This window comes from Suricata suricatta, chromosome 4 (assembly GCF_006229205.1).
Source record: "Suricata suricatta isolate VVHF042 chromosome 4, meerkat_22Aug2017_6uvM2_HiC, whole genome shotgun sequence".
Classification (NCBI taxonomy): Eukaryota; Metazoa; Chordata; class Mammalia; order Carnivora; family Herpestidae; genus Suricata; species Suricata suricatta.
The window spans coordinates 128,525,544-128,542,539 of record NC_043703.1 but is presented as its reverse complement, the minus strand read 5'-3'; the positions used below and the strand labels follow the sequence as shown (position 1 = coordinate 128,542,539).

General features: G+C 52.3%; 1 protein-coding gene across 4 annotated transcripts in view; it reads right to left on the bottom strand.

Moving 5' to 3' along the window:
* Nucleotides 1-6,239: 6,239 nt before the first annotated feature.
* The window catches only part of PAX8 (paired box 8), a 56,795-nt gene continuing 46,038 nt past the window's right edge, over nt 6,240-16,996 (bottom strand). For 2 of the 4 annotated variants that reach the window (XM_029936294.1, XM_029936297.1), the window contains 3 exons: nt 15,068-15,169; nt 8,890-8,976; nt 7,280-7,442 (listed from right to left, as the gene is read on the bottom strand). In XM_029936294.1, the coding sequence (XP_029792154.1) occupies nt 7,369-7,442; nt 8,890-8,976; nt 15,068-15,169 (263 nt within the window). In that variant the 3' untranslated portion in view covers nt 7,280-7,368. Of the gene's footprint in view, nt 6,814-7,279; nt 7,443-8,889; nt 8,977-15,067; nt 15,170-16,996 lie in introns of those variants that run through there. The other 2 variants (XM_029936295.1, XM_029936296.1) reach the window with 2 other exon arrangements.

Genomic DNA, 16,996 nt, shown 5'->3' with positions numbered 1-16,996 from the left:
AGGGATGTGAGGCCTGTTCCCCAAGACTGCTGTCATTGCTACCACTGCTTAGCAGAAGCTTATGGGAAAGAAGAACCCAAGGCCCTAGAACCCATAGCAAGGTGGTCTCCGTCCCCATGCCCCCTCTCTCTGCTCTCCTCTCCTCTCCTGTGTCTCATTTCCTGCCCTCATGGCCTCTTCCTTCTGCTGCTCCAGACTGTGGTCAGAGACCTGGTGGGGGGCAGCTTGCTGAGCAGAGAGGGGTATTGAGATGGGAAGAAGGGGGACCAGCCAAGCCCGCACAGGGAGAGGACAGCTGCCCGGCTGGTTTAGGACTTGACCCCCCTCGTCTTACAGGAGCAAAAAAGCCACTCTGAGAAAGATCCAGGTCCTCAGGTCCCAGGCTGTAGAGATGTACTCCCCTGTTTCTACTGATGCTTCTGTGACAGTTCTGTGACAGTTGTTGGGCCAGGCTGGAGTGCAGGGAAGGGGGTGTTTGGGAAAGGTCGCTTACATTTTGCACTCCCCTCACTAGCACCCTCCTTATCCCTCCTGGGGGCACACAGGCACAGGAGAACAGCCCTTTTCTGGAAAGAGAGATTCAGCTTTTAGGCCCTGGGGGTTTAGGGTTTGCAGTTGGTGCTCCTAGTGGCTGCTTCTTGGAGAAGACGGGGATGCCAGAGAAAGGCCTGGGAGGGGCAGGGAGGATTTTGCAAATATCAGAAACCCGAAAGCTCTTCATGTCACCCCTCGCAAGGCCTTCATCCGCCCCCCCCCCACTTGTTCTGTAGTAATGACTCTCAGTAAAACCTCATTTCTAAGTGCGGAGGGAGGTGGGGTGGGGTGGGGTGGGGAGGCGGACGGTGTAATCCAATGAGATTCATCTTGCTTTCTACTAGGTGCCTGTCACAGTCTGGCACATGGTAGGTGGTTCCTGAAAGACCCCTAAATGAAAGAATGAATCAATGGACGCGAGGGCTCTGCAGACTTTTCCTGCCCCAGCCCAGCCTCTATTCACTGTGGCGTATGAGCCTCCTTCTGGTTTCTGCCCCAGCCTCGGAATCCTTCTGAAGCCTGGCCTAGTTCCTCCAGCTGGTGCCCTGGATGAGCAGGGCACCCGAAGCCACCCCATTCCCACCCAACAGAGACGTGATTCCAAATATGGCAATACAGTGTTTCCTATGGTGTTTAATGGAAAGTTACCTGGGGAATTTGGAAGAAAGAGGGCTTCATACCTGAACCAGTCAGATGAGGCCAGTAATGCCTTTGACTGACCCAGGCAACTACTGAATCACAGGGTTAGGGCTGGACATCATATGGGCCCAAGCCACACATTTTACAGCTGAGGAAACTGGCCTCCCCTGGGGTCTCCAATGGGGAGGTGTTGGGGCGGGGTCAGAGCCCCACACCCCTCTCTGGGCTCCTTAGCTACATCACTAGCCACTCCCTCTGGGCAAGGGTGGGAGAAACAAAGGCAATGGCCAGGGCCCCCTTCTGAGGACAAGAACTGGCAGTTCCTCAAATGCAGTCTCTACAATGGCAGATGAAGCAGCCCTTTTCCTTGGCACTAACAGCTAGTTTCACCAGCCTTGTAGCCCCTTCTTTCTTTCTTAAGCTTTTCTCTTTCTTGTCCTTCTTTCCTTTGGTGGGGAAACGAGTTTCCTTTCAGATCAAGCTCATCCCTTTAGGGACAATTTCCTTCCCCCTACAGCAAAGTCGTCTGGGGGCCAGTGGATGCATTGGGCCCAAGGAACATTCTGGCCACACTCCCTAGGCTAGGCCCATGGGGTGCACTTGCCTCCCCAGGGGGCCATAGGTGGGGGAACCAAGGCCTCCCAGGAGATGGAGTGTGGGGTAGAGGGGTGGAGGGGTGGGGAGCACAGACTTGGTGGTGGTAGGAAGAGAGCTGACCTGAAGGTGACTTCCCTTCCAAGCTCCCAAGCAAGGCCTGGGGCTGTAAGTTAAGCTTGCTAACAATGCCCTCTCCCCAAGGCAAACAAACAAAAACCAAACAAAAAAGATTTATTTGCAAATGAACAGTGGTGCCCACAGCAGGCTTTGGGCCCCAGTGTGCGTGATTGTGAGCATTGCGAGCGCCTGGTGGGCTCCACTTGGCTCCCTAGCACGCAGGGGAGGGTGCCTTGGCTGCGGAGGAGGAGGAGGAGGACCGGGGAAGTAGGGGGTCTCGGAGCGGGTGGGGGGAGGGTGTTGGCTTCATGCTGGTACTAGTTTGATTTATCCCTAATGAGTTCTCAGCACATGGCTGCTCCCGGCGCACTCCGGGGGCCAGCGCGGCTTCCCGCGGGCCCCAGCCCGCCCCGACTCCAGAACAGCCGCCGCTCGCTCAGAAAAGAGCCAATTTCCACACTGCACAGTCCGCTTCACTCAAGGGGAAATCACATTTCCCTGGGAGAGCCGCAGGCAGCGCTTCACTCCACAGCCTGGCCAGCTGCCACCAGGCACAGATGCGGGGGCGCTGGGCCCCTCTCCCCTCTCCCCTCACCCAAAGCCCCTGCTTCTTCCTGTCCGTGAGCCCAGAACCCCTGCCCCAAATCTCCAGGTGCCTCTCAGCAGCCTCTGCTGCCTTGCAAGACAAGGAGAGAGGGTGCTGTCCAGGAGAGGGTGCTGGCTGGGAGGGGACCGCCCTTGCCCTCTCCCTCCAGCTTCCTAGACGCAAAGGCGGCTCCTTCCATCCAGGGGCTGGGACACGTGGAGGCGGGGTTGAAGTGGTGGGGCTCGCCTGTCCACCCTCAGGAGACAAGGCCTCTGTGCCTGTGTCCCACGGTCCCCCAAACAGCCAGGGGGACAGAAGAAGGTAACAAGAAGAAGAAGAAGCCAAAAGATGAGGTGATGGAGAGAAGAGAATCGCGCCCCAGCATCTGTGGAACAGGACGCAGGACTTCTAAGCCCTTCCCGGGCACGCAGGTCCTCTCTCACACATCCACACCCCTGCGGATGCAAATGGGGGCGGAAGGAATCATTTGCTCCAGACCCAGCGGAGGAGGAACTGGAGTAAGAAACTAAGAGATGAAAAATGTCAGGACAAAAAGGTGAGAGAGGTTGAGGGATGGGGTTCTCCACAAGGATCACAGCTATGGTCACTCAGCTTGGTCACTCCCTGTGGAGTGGACGCCTGAACTTCGGGCAGAGGGACAGTTAGAGCACCTCCAGAGGGAAGTGCTTTGTGACCCTAGAGGTAGGACAGCAGCTGCCACAGGATGGCCTGAGGAGAAACTCATGGCCAAGGACAGAGTGGAAACGGGATCAACCCGGTGCTCCTGGGCCCAGGCCTACCCTTCTCCACCTGTAGCCTTCCATCCGGGACTGTTTGCCTGGTCAGGAGTGCACGGCTGTGCCCTGGGTGGTCACGCCTCTGTCGTCCCTCCCTACACAGTAAAAGCTGCCTAAGGTCTCTGCAGAGGCCTGGCAGCATCCAGGTATCAAGGCCCTAGAGTAGGATGCAGAGTTGGCTTTAGGTGAGGGGCTAGGCTGTGCTCCTTCTCCTCTGAATGATCTTGATGAAGCCAAGTAATCTTTTGCTCTCAGTTTCTCCAAGTGCAAAATGGGGACAATGGTCAGAATCAGAGACACACATTGATGTGAATAAGCTTTATATACAAAGACTAAGCCTATGTGGAGGATTAGGACCTCTTCTGAGGATGAGGGAAGATGGGGGGTGGGGTGCCGGGGGGTGGCGGGGCAGTTAAGTAGGGAGTGAAGGGGGGCCGGGTAGGGACCTCCAATCCCTCCTGACCTCTCTCTACCCCTGAAGCTCAGTCCCACCAGCCAGGGGCATCGAGGTCTGTAGCCCCTGCTCCTGCACCCACCCCAAAGGACAAGGACATCAGAGTCGCCTAAAGAGGACCTAGGTGGGTACCCGTGGGAAAAGGTGTGCCTGGGGGGAGGGAAGCAGGAGGATGACGAGGGCAGGCAGGAGAGCAGCAGCCCTAGCAAGTGCCTGGTCTATTTCCCATCTGAAGACTGTGGCCGCTGACTCCTCTTGTCTGAGTGTGTTTCCAGGGTGGAGCGCGTGCCCGCATGTCAGGGACGGAAAATACACGTTGCTCACTAACAACCGGTGGCAAGAATATCAGAGAAGGGAGGGAGGGGTTGGAACCAGCCCAGGGCTGGCCTTGGAGGCAGGACTCACAGCTGCCCCTGTCCTCACCCCTGCAGGCTGTGGGGTCAGACCGGAGGCTCGCCCACAGCTCCAGCTCACCTTAGAAAGGAGGGGCTCTGGTTCACCTGGTGGCCCGGGTGGTTTGAGCTGTTCTGTTCAGCTGTCTGTGGGAGCTGTGTGGCCCATTCAGACCTCTGAGAGCTCCCGGCACCCCTGGGCTGGCCCAGCTGTGCTAAGAGGAGTCGGGGGTGGGGCAGGGGTAGGGGTCACTGATGGGGATGGAGTGAAGGAGAATGCTGGAGCGGGAGCTGGGAGAGCTGCTTGGCGGTGACGGGGTTGCTCTGGTTGCTAAGCAAGGCAGGGTGAGGCTGGGCGCCCATGCATGCTCGGGCCCAAGCCTTATCTCCAGTTCTCCTCCGCACACACTCTCCTCCCGCAAGTCTTCACAGAAACCAGGCGCTGACCTTGCTCCCCAGCAAACCAACCCCCTCACACGCAGCTACCCATGGGGGCCTCCCACATTCCTGCGTGTCCTCCCTCCTCAGAATCCTTTACCCCCACCTGTGCCACCCCAACTTTTCCCAACACTGCCTCCAGTGCTGGGCCACCTCAAATCATAGCTTGCCCCCAGTGCAGAGATGACTGTATTTTCTGAGACCCAAAGGGGGACCATGGTTTGACTGTGGATGGCACATCTGGATAGGCACCATCTATAGGACACATGCCTTCGGCCCACACCACACACTCGCCAACACCTGCTTTGAGCACAGGGCCCTGAGACGCTCAGCTCCCCTCAGAGAAGGGAAGGGGAGTTCGGAACAGTGGTTACCTGCAGCAAAAGCACAGCCCGCGTCCCTTTGCATTTGGGGGTTGGAGAGGGCCTGCCAGGGGCACCAAGTATTCCCACAGAGGGTTCTGTCTGCAAGTGCAAAATCGCTCTGCAGGCTCATTGGGGTGCCATGCATCTCAAAGCGATCTTGGAACCAGGTCGGGGGACACTGTGTCTTAGGGCACTCAGGTTCCCAGAGGTTTAAGATCATCAGGAGCCTCGAATACGGTGGGATTCAGTCCTGGGGCCATCCTCATAGCTAGAGGCAAGTGCTATTATTGGAAAACGAGCCTCATCTCGGATCCCTTTCAGAAGAGATGAGACGGGTTTTCTATGTGGGAGGGTCCCATGACTCTACTCTCATGCCATCCTTAGTGAGCATCCCTGGCCTCTCTTTACAGAGGACCCTGGGGGTAAGATCCCTATCTCTCCGCGTCAGCCCTCCTAGTCTTGGAGTCCCTGATGAGTGAGGAGTTCCCTCTCCATCTGACTCAACCTCCATTGGTTGCCATGTTATCAGCATTCACCTGGGCACCATGCTGCACAGAGCCCTGTCCCTGGTTCCAGCTGTGTCCCAAATGGAGAGGGTCCCCACAGGCCAGGCACCCTGGTGGGGACAGAGCCCTTGCAGTCACCATTTTAGGTGACTCTTGTTCTCCAAAACTTCTTAGAAAGGAATGGTCTGCCCTTCAGGGTCCCTCAACCCTTCCTGGCCCTGCACGCCCAGGGCCGCCCATTGCTCAGTCTAAGAGGACCTGATTGAACAACCCCCCACTTCCCACCTTGGGCAAGTTATTTCATTTTGCCTGAGGCTCAGTTTTCTCAAATGTAAAGTGGGGCTAATCCCAGCTTAATTTTGGGGAGGCCCTGCACACTGAGCCTGGGACACAGCAGAGCCCAGGAAACATCTTCTCCCTTCCTCCTGTCACACTGTAGGGGTCACAGGAGCTGTTATGTGGGCTCCAGTTTACAGTGTTCCCAGAACCTTCACTTCCCCTCCCCATGGATCCTCTGGCTTCCTGTGAATAACAGGGGCCACTACTTGTGGGGAGTCTACAGTTGGCCCGGCACCGTGCCACGTGCTCATTTTATCCTCACATTCATTCACAGTGGAAATCAAAGCTTAGGATAAGTGGCTTCCCGGTGTTAAACATCTATTAACAGAATGCCAAGTCTGGGCTCCCGGGCATCAGACGGTCCTTCAACCCCCCCACCCCCCACCCCAAAATGAGCTCATTGTCCTCAGGGCTCTGAGGTTCTCTGGAGAAAGCCCAGACCCAGGGTGCTTCCTTCCCCAGCCAACCCCAAAGCCTGAGACGAAGAGTAATGGTTTATTGCGTTATGGGGTCATGGTGGGTTGTCTTTAAAAAAAGAAAGAAGCATCAAGGAGAGAAAGCCCAACATGGCAGGGAGACAATTCACTGAGAGGCCAAAGTCCAGGGGTGGAATGAGGGAAGCTTGACCCAAACAGAGCTTCATTTACAGTATTTACAGTCAGGCTTTGGGGACAAGGGCTTGTGGGGGTGGGGGGGCAGAAGAGGAACCTCCATTGTTGGCTTGGGGGTCGCCTCAGGGTCTTTTCCGTTGCTGTGGGCTTGGGCTGCAGGCTGCATACCTGGCTTGGCAGGGACTGTCGGAGAGGGAAGCGCCCGGCAATTCTGCCTCATTCTGGGTTGGGCAGGGCCGCAGCTCATTCCCCAGGATGGGGGCCCTCCAGGAATGTCTGTCTCAAGCTGTGATAGGCCGGGCTGGATGACAAGGAATGATCCAAGGGGTTTTGCAGGAGAACCCCAGGGTGTGCTCCCGCATTCTCAGCAGCAGGCAAAAGACGGGCCCTTGACCACCAGGTGGAGCTTCTGGTTGATTCCACTGGGCCCTCAGCCCGCTGCGGAGAGGGAGGCGCAGAAGAGGCAAGTAAGCCCAGTGACGAAGGTGGACCTCCAGAACCTCGGCTGTTGGGCGGGATGCAGGTGACTCTCAGTGAGGCTGTGGGGGACAGCCTCCGCCCCTGGCTGTGGCGTGTGGGCTGGACAGAACTGCTTACAGTCCAGGACCACCACAGCGCGTTGGTGATGGAACCATAGGTGCCTTTGTGCAGCCCTCAGCCAGTTGTGGGCCATGAGCCGCACCTCTCAAGCTCCTCGGCCACCCCCTCTTCTCTCCACATTCTCCTCCAATTTTGTCTCCTTCGGAATGGGACCGTTCTCTCTCCCTGGGACTCCTGCCCCTCACTGTGGAGTCTTGGAGGACAGTTTGGCTTTCTCCAAAGTCATCCTGTTTTTCATGGTTCAATAAGTCAACCACACAGGGAGTGAGTCGCAATGCTGGACTTGTGGTTATTTTTCATGTAATAAATAAAGATTCCTTTGTGTGACTCTCTGGGGCCTGTCCCAGGCCAAGTCCTCCTGTTGCTGAGTTGCTCCCACTGTTCCCATGGCAACTACAGATGGTCAAAGGCCGCGGTGGTGGGCGGCGCACTTGGCCTCGATGTGGAACTGTAATAATATGGGGAACCTGGACGTGTTTTAAAAACAACAACAACAACAACACTGCTGGTCAGAGGGGGAAATGGCACCAGAACCTTCCCCTGCATCCGCTAACCTTGAAGACAACACAAGTTAATCATCTACCCCTCTGGCCTATCTGATCATCAAAGATTAACTCCTCTCTGGGCCTATTTCCTCCTTCTCTGGCCTCACCTTTGGGTTTCTGGCCAGAATGAGAACTGTTGGCTTCTTGCCCCTCCCCCCATGATGGCTTTGACCTTCAACACTCTCCTTTCAGGGAGAGAGCAACTGAGAGCAGTTACATCTGGAATTTTGAAGAACCAACCACACCTGGGGATCACTGGCACCTTCCCTAACCTTGCGCAAACAGTGTGAGGCCAGAGAATCTTCTACTTAGGGCCCAGAAGGACTAGAATCCTGACTGGCCAAGGGGGATGTACGTTTGGGGGCCTCCACAGGGAGGTTCCATACACCTACAGGGTGTGCAGCCCAGGAAGGCTTGGCAGGGAGGTTGCCCTGCCCTTGGCCCATCTCAGCACCCTCATCCTTTCTGGCTGAATTGAACAGAAAGATGACTTGGAGTTGAGCCCATGTTGCAAACAGAGCCCAGCTTAGCCACCCTTCCAGTCATTTTTGGAACACCAGAGGCGATGGGAGGAAAAGGAGTTCTTGGGGAAGGGATGGTCCTTCCAGGCCTATGATAGTGCCCACGGGGTGGGCCATACTTGCTCCACTGCTCCTCATGGGCTCAGCTTTGCTTGGAGACCCTCAAGGTCATCACTCAGGGAAACTCGAGAAGAATTCTTCAAGTTCCCCATTTATAGGGCTTGGTTTCCTTAAAAGCTTCCTTACCCAGGCCATGGCCCAAGAGCAAGAGAGGGGTGGAGAGGAGCCTAGAGCTCACTCTCTGGACCTCCATCCTGAAGGCTGTCCACATCTCAGGCCAAGTATCGGCAAGGCAGTGAACAAAGGGTCCCTGTGTAAGGGTTCTGGTGCTGGATAATGGGTACCTGTGCACCACTTAGATGGTTAATGTGTGCCACAGGACGGCCTTATTTGCACTCCTGTAGGGCGTCCTTGCCTCAGTGTCCCTGCTGCTGTGCTATGAGCCCCTGAAGGCAGAAAGTCCACTTGTAGACTTCTCTGGAGTCCACCTCTGCCCTTCTAAGGCCTGAGCCCTGAATCTTACATGGAACAAAGATTTCAGAGACATGTCCTCAGGTAGTAGGAGGGAGAAAGATGCCAAGAAGTCTCTTGCTTGTATGCTCTCCCTCCAAACACCCAGGTACTTGGCCTTCCTTCTACTTGCTTGGACTGACAAGTCTCCCTGTCTCCCCCAGGCCCTCCATCTAACCTGGGCCTCCAGGCTGCCTTTCAGACGGACTTTTGGCCCAGTCTTGTACCCCAACCCTGCCCCACACAGCAGAGGGCCTGGGCGACCCGGAGGGACTTACTCAGCAAGCTGGAGTTGGGGAAGCGCCAGGCCTCGCCGTAGGAGGAGTAGGGGGTGTGGCCGTAGGCATTGCCAGAGTATTCACTTCCTGTTGGAGGCACACAGGTGAGAGGCCTGTGAGGTGGACATACAGGCTTGGGGGTGGGGAAGAGTCTTCAGGGCTGGCACTGTGCCAGCCCTGGGGGACATGGAGAGCCAGGGCAGGGACCATGTGTGCTCAGAGGCCCCTCGATCCAGTCTTGGGGGCCCCTCAGCCTGCATCACTTTGGACAGGTACCAGAGGTGCTGCCCTGACCAGGTAGCCTAGGAGGGAGGTGATATTATTGTGCCCATTTTCCAGGTAAAGAAGAGAAGCATGGAGACCTGGAGAAGCTCACGCAGCTGAAGGGTTTGGTGATGTCTGGGAGCTGTGACTCCGGCACCCAGATCCTACCACTTTTTCTGCTGCCTGGACCTGCAGCAGAAGGCCTTTCCAGGAGGGGCCGAAGGGAGTGAGCGGGGTCACCGAAGCAGCCGTAGAAAGAATGAAGCACGTGCAAACTTTTTAGCCTCCACAGGTCTGAGTTTGTTAGGGACGGGTGTGTGTGAGGCCGTGGTGGTGGGGACGGGGCTGAGGATGAGAGGAAGGGGCCCAGGCCCAGGGAGGAGCCCTGCAAGGCATCACTCTCTTGCGGAATCTGCGTCCTGGACTTGCTCTGAGGACGTGGGGGGTCCCATCCTAAGCCTGCCACTTGAAGCAAACCAGTGCCTGACTTCCAACTTAGCACATCAGATCACCTCCTTCTGTGAGTGGATTCTTGACTTTGCCAAAAAGGAATAATTTACCAAAGGAATGACATAAGGATTCCCTTAAATAATGGCAACAAACCCAAGCAGACCACACCATTACCACGGGGACTTGGTGGGGAGCTTCAAGTCTGCAAAACACATTCCCACGCACTCTGCCCCTTTATTCTCACCAGCATCCTATGCACCACCCATGAATACGGCCAATTTATAGAAGAGGAAATTGGAGTGCAGCAGGATTAACAGTTCGCCTCAAATCAAATGGCAGAGCAGAACTTGACCTTAGGGCTCCTAACTCTGAACTTCAGATAATCCCTCTATGTGCTTCTGAGACAGTTCCCTCTATAAAGCCCGGTTCCTGCCAACCCTGCCATCCCATGAATATCTGCACCTGGTTTCAGAACCTCATCTGCTATTGGGAGCTAAGTGCCTTCTAGAGCTTCTGATCTCCTTCACGGACTCTGGAAGGAAAGCCTGAAACTGCCTGGCTCTCGAGCTGGCCTGCCTGGAGTCAAATCTCTCTCTACTCCCCACTTCCGAGCTGTATAACCTTGGGTAAATCACTTAACTTCTCTGAGCCTCGTCGTCCTCATCTGTAAAATGGGACGAATTATAGTCTCTATCTTGTGGGGTTTTAGGGAGGATTAAATCAGATAATATACATTGAATGTTTAGCCCCACACATGGTATATAAAAAGCACTTAAGAATTGCTAGCTTTCACTATTTTCCATTAAGTGCTAGAATAAAGCTCAACTGAGGATCATGAATGAAGAAACTGTTCCCCAGAGAGGGAAAGACATTTACCCCAGATCTCCTGTTCAGTTAGAGATTGCATTAGAACCATGCCCCCTAGCTTCTACCCCACCCAGTGCTCTTTCTTGTATCCAGTTCCCCATTAACTGCTGTTGTACCCTAATCTGCCTGGTTTCAGAGCACCCTAGGAGGAAGCTGATTCTACATGGGCTATAGGGCCAGAGCCTCTAACCCGCCCCTGGCACCCTGCCCAGGACCAAACACTACTGGCTCCCCAGGACAAGAAGAGAGGTGGAAACTACAGTGTTTCCTCTCTCATTTTGTCATTTATTCATGCATTCACTCACTCACACACTTACTCATCTATTGAACACACATTAACCAAGTATCTATGTGCTTTGGTCACACGGAAGCTGGCGTAGGGCTTGGGGCACAGGAGGTGGAATGCACTTGGGTATAGCATCTTCCCACCACCAGCTGGGTCAAACTGCCTGCAGCCCCGGGGGACAAAATGTCTCCGCATCCCTGAAAGGCCAACCCATCCCCTTTGTTCCACATCCCACCCCTCTCATCTTTCCAAGGATTTCCCCCTTACAATCTATGCCTTTTTTCCTGCTTCATCAATCTCTCCCTTTCTAAGTTACCACTTCCTCCAGCCAGCAAACATGGGCTGCCATCTTCTCTTTTAAAAAATTCTCTTCCTGCCCTACATCCGGCTACCAGCCCCTTTCTGTGCTCCCTGGTCTCTGCCCTCACCTCCTGATTCCCCTCCAATCAGGCCAGTGCTGATCCCTTAAAATCCCCACAACCTCCACCCTGATCATTCCAATGGTCACTTCTATGCCCACCCCACCCCCCAACCTCCTAGCCAACTTTGACTCAGGTCATCGCTCCCTCTATACCTTTGGGTTTTGTGATGCCTTTGCTACCAGGTCCACTGTTCCCTCCCACTCACTCTCCTTGCTGGTATCTTCTCTGCTCAAGCTCTAAATGCTGAAGGCTTGGTCTGTGAGCCTTCTGTGATTTTCCATCCACATTTGCTTTCTAGTGATCTTGTCTAATCTCTTGGCATTAAATAATAACTTGGTACAATGGCTGAAATTTATGTCCTAGCCAGAATTCTTTCCTGACTTCAGACATATATTATGTGTCTACTGACTTATTAAACTGGGTATTTGGAGGTGTCTCAATCCTATTATGGCCCAATAGAACCTTGATTTCCACCTGCCACACATTCTACCTCTTCCTTTCCTAGTCTCCCATATTTACACCTGCTACCACCACCATCATGCATGCATTTTCCCAAGCTTCGAGCCTAGGAGTCACTGTTGTTTTCTTGGTTTTGGAACCCCTACAGCCAATACACCAACTGTTGCTGGCTGTACAACTAAAATATCTTCAGTGTCTCTTTTCTCCTCCCTCACTGCTACTTGTGCCCCACCCCCCACCCCCAGCCCAAGCCACCAAGCTCTTGCAAGAACTACTGTGATTGTCCCTCCCCTAACTGGTCTCTGTGCTTCCTCTGTTTAGTCTGTTTTCCCAGCAGTCTTCTTAAAATTCGAACCAGCCACTACCAATATCCCCTCCTTTTGTAGTGCCTTCCCCATTTACTCATTGTTCTTGCATATACTCATCAATCCCTTTTTATGTGTGATCATGCTAAACTAGTTCCTGCCTTGGGGCCTTTGCACTTGCTGTTCTTTTGGGCTAGGGATGGTTTGCTCTAGTTTATCACTTGGCTGATCACTTTGAACACCATCTCAAAGAGGTCTTCTCTGTTTGGCCCAATCTAAAGTAGTTATCTCTTTTTCCTGTGGCTCTTTATTACATCATCCTACTTGACTGTCTTCACAGCACTTGCCACTCTCTGAAATAATATTGTTTACTCATTTGTTGACATGTTTACTGTACTTTTTTCTTCATGATTAGGTTGTAGGTGAATAGAGGGACCTGCCTTGTTCACTGCTATAGCCCCAGCATTCCGTACCATAGATATTCAAGCAGTATTTGTTAAGTAAAAAAGTGGTGAATGGATGGGAGGATGTAAGAATGGTTGAAAGGCTGGAAACTGGATGATGGACGATGGAAAGACAGACTTGAAAGGATGGATGTATAGAGGATATATCGATGGCTGGCTGGATGGATGGGTGGATGGATGGGCGGAAGGATAGATGGATCAATGAAAGGATGGATGTAAGAAAGGATAGATGAATGAATAGAAGGAATGACCAATGGAAGGAAAAAATGGAAAGATGGGTGATGGATGCATGGAAAAATGTGTATAAATATGCATGGATGGAAAGGTGGGCAGATGGATGGATGGACCCATCTATCTCGAGTTGTCAGTTCAACTCTAGAACTGGTGTGAGGGTCATCAACCCTGTTAATGGGGCAGGAAAAACAATAACAACAACTATGCGAAGGCAAAACAGATGAGTGGACAGGAGAAGTCTGCGTCCTGGTCCTGTTCTTGTGTCACTTTCCCATAACTTGTGTTGTTATTTCTAGTATTGGGGGAGGCAGTGTGATATAGTAGAAAGAACCCTAGATTTGAAATCAGAAGACCTGGGTTTGAACAACTCAGCCACATGGTATAATTAATTAAGACCCTGAGGACACTTCCTTGCTTTTCTAAGCTCATTTCCTCATCTATATTAAACTAGAATGATACCAGCTTCCTAATTTTCCAGTGAGGATTCAACAAGTAAGTTATATCTGTGAATGGCCAGGTACACAGGAAGTACATAATAAGTGATCTTTTCCTTCCTTCCACAAATGATTGAAGAATGCCCTTGGCATGCCTTCCTTTAAACATGTATCATGCATCTAGCACACAGTCGACACTCAGTGAAGTTTTATTAATTTTAATGGAAGGAATCACCGTTTAGTCAACTGGGAGATTGCGGTTACTGGTAAGAGATGGACAAATAATTTCTGTACAAAAAAAATTCCTTAAGAATTCATTTGTACCATGGAGTTCCTAGGAACCAGATGATACATTTAAATAGCATTGCATTTTCTGAAACCTGATTTACATATGACTTGTCGTGCACTGTGCAAGACAAGGCCCACCCCATTTGCAGTTCACTTGCAGTTGATGTTGTGGTTGTGCTATTTTTTTTTTCCACAACACTCACTCAGGATGGGATCCTTCTGGAAACACCTGGGGGCCTTTGATGAGAGGCCCAAACCTTTCAGCTACCTCACTGGTCATACTCTGGGCCCCAGGACCCCCTTGCCCTGGGTCTGGCCCTGGGGAATGATTCATAATTAAGAGAAAAGGCTTGTGCTTTCTGTTTCCTCCTCCTCCTCTAAGCAGGCGGCAGGGAAAGGTGGAGAGGTTGGAAGGGGGATGGGGGAGCCGACTGGAGCCTGGGATTTTGATTGAGAGGCCCCATTATCCACACTCTTAAAAAAATAACCGAATCTTTTCCTTTTTTATCTTGACCAATCTCATTTCACGCTCCAGAAGAGGAAGGGAGGGAGGGAGGGAGTCCAGGGCCAGGAGGGAGAGAGGAGTCAGTATTCTGTATTTTCAACGCTGCATTAAGCACATCGCCACGGTAACCAGGCAGCAACAAGTGCCAGCTCAGCAGGTTCCCAGGGAGCACAGAGCCTCCTGCCTCCCTCTCTTTTCCCTCCCCTCCCTCTGCCCTGGAGAGCCCAGCCCACCTGCTTCAGCACAGGGCACCCAGAGTGGGCGGCTGGCAAAGAACAAACCCTGCCAGGGAGGGAAGGAAGCAGCTTGGGTGAATGTGCTAAGTCTCTGGGGTCATGGGGGTCATGCCCTGATTCAGAGCTCGTTCCAAAGCTCCATATCCTGGGGCCTCTTGGAGCAGTAGATAGGACATGATTCTGCCCTGTCCTCCCTTGGGTCCTTCTTATATGGCTTTTAAAAGAGTGAGTGAGACACGCCCAAAGAAACTCTCCCTGTTCTCCTCACTTGTCTAAACCTTGACACCCTGGGTCACTGTTGGGTGATGACCACACTGGTGGATAAAGAAACCCAAATGACCGGCATGCAGTATTCCAGGACAGCGCCGACGAGGATGGAGAAATCCTCTCGGCTCATCTCCCTTTAGTACTTTTGGAGTACCTAGAACATGGGTCCTGCCCATGCAGGGTTGAGTGAGTGTGGGGTGTGAAGGAAGGTATATTTCAACCATCTACATCATCATCACTGACACCATTCATAGTTGGATTTTACAGAAAGTGTGTACAGATTCATCAGAGTGAAAAAACTGGGAGACAATGGGTTGCTTAAGGGCCAGGCTTGTGTTTAGCTCACACTGCCCTGCAGATCCCTAGAGCACTCTCCATCAAGCCTCACTGAGTCAATGGAAGAAGTGGCAGAGTTTGGGTTTGAACACTGGTCAGTCTCAGCCCTGCCCATTCCATCACCGGGAATCTGGGAGCAGATGGGAAGAAGGAAGCTGAGCTGGGGAGAGTTAGGAGCCAGGACCACAGCGAAATCTTTACTCCAAGCATTGACAAGAAGATGTGCCCTTTGGTGGGTCCTTCAATGCCTTTTGGGAAATCTATGCATGGGACACACCCTACCTCTTGTCCCCTCTTGCTCCACCTTTGGCCAACCCTTCTTGTTTGCAGTACTCCCCTCCTGCCCAGCCGTTCCCCTTACCTGCCACCATGCCTGCGATGGCAGAAGAGGCATAGCTGCCCTGTCCGCTGGTGGGGATGTGGGGTGGGTATCCGGGCAGCGTGGGCCCCACCATCTCTCTTCCTGGAAAAATACAGCAAGGAATCATTAGTTAGGCCCTTGTGGGCCTTTGCACTTTCTGTCTTGCTTCCCCGAGGCTCAGCAAGTCTATCCTCATACCATGGCCCCTCTCTCCAAAGCCAGTCTCCAAACCCACTCCCCCTCCTTCTTCCTCTGAGCTCAAGCATCTCCATCTGTCTGTCCTACAGGACATCGGCTCCACCGTGAAGGGAGCACTTGTTATTGCAGTCTTGTATTGTGGCCCATCTTCCAATGATTTTATTTGTGTGATTCTTATTCACCCATAACAATGTCATGGTTTTGGAGAGAGGGTGGGGGCTATCTCTTCTGGGTCTTTGTTATCCCCCTAGCGTTCAGCATAGCAGTGGGTGTAGCTGGCCTAAGTAATAATTTAGAGGCCACTGGACTCAGAGCTCACGCTCTTTCAGCTCCAGCTTTGAAGATCAAGAACAAGGTCCTACAAGGGATGGCAAAGGCTTTTTGGCTACTACTTTTCACCATACATTTTTGGACATGTGGCAGACGTTGCTAATTAATCATTGCACTGTTTTCCAATGGGCGAGAGAGGGTGGTTCCTACTCCCCAACCTACAGGTCGATACAGCCTATCAGAGTTGTAAAGGACACAAAACCTATAGGCTATCCCTGACCTAGAAAGGAGACAGAAGCTGAGGGATATTTGGTGTTAACACATGAACATGAACCACATATCTGTCAATTCCATTCCTGGAAGAAAGACAACAACAACAACAACAACAACAGCACACTTTCAGAAAAACACACATCAAGCTCTCTCTTTATAATCTGTGAGTAATGCCCTTGTCTGAGGCAGCTCTAGAGACCTGGCTCTTCTTCTCTTCTACATTAGGAAGCAGAACCTTCCCATTGTGGAGGCCCCATCTGACTGGGTGAGTTTCTCCCACTTCTCTCATGTCCCACAGGCCCAGGTCAGACTCTCCCTCGCCCAAGGATTCTAGGCAATTCATCTTGGTTTGCCCACATCTGTCCAGGTAATGACCACTGTCATTACCACTCAGAGTATTTATTAATAATGTCTATTTTACTCTCAAATGCCCCAGTTGGAATGATGAGGGTCATTCCCATTTCTTAGTGGTGTTTACAGGGTTTCTGAACTTCAGCACTATTGACTATTGGGCCCAGATAATTTTTGTGTGGGGGCCATCCTGGGCATTGCAGGATGTCCAACAGCATCCCTGGTTTCTACTCACTAGATGCTAGTATGACAACCAAAAATATGTCCAGATATTGCCATATATCCCCAGGGGGCAAAATCACCCTGGGTTGAGAACCACTGTGTTCAGTTATGACCATTTTACCCAAATGCCTCTGCCTCTTTCACATTGGTGACTGTTTTTTCTCCTAAGACTCACAGGGACTGCTTGTGAGTCTGTCAACCAACTTACCAAGGCCATCCCCTCTATACCACTGCTTGTCCAACTTTTCCCCCTGACATTCCCTCGAGGTCCAACATGCTTTGAACTCTTCAGGGTGCATCTAGTAATGATGAAAGGACAGGTATGTCCCATGGAACCTTATGAGTTGTCAATACTGTGGCAACTAAATCTCACCTCTATGTTTAGAGATTCCCTGAAGACAAGTTGTGCATTCAATAAAGATTTATTGAGTAAGTATGATGTCCTGGGCACTTTTTTGAATACGGGGGATAGAGCAGTTTGTAAGAATGCTAAATTAGCAAGGTCAGCCACTAAATCAAGACTGGGCATGAGCTGAGATAAGCATGTTGAGCCAAGCTTAGGGGTTCAACAAAGAAGACCAGGCTTTCTGGGCTTCTGCCCTTCCTCTGGAAGGA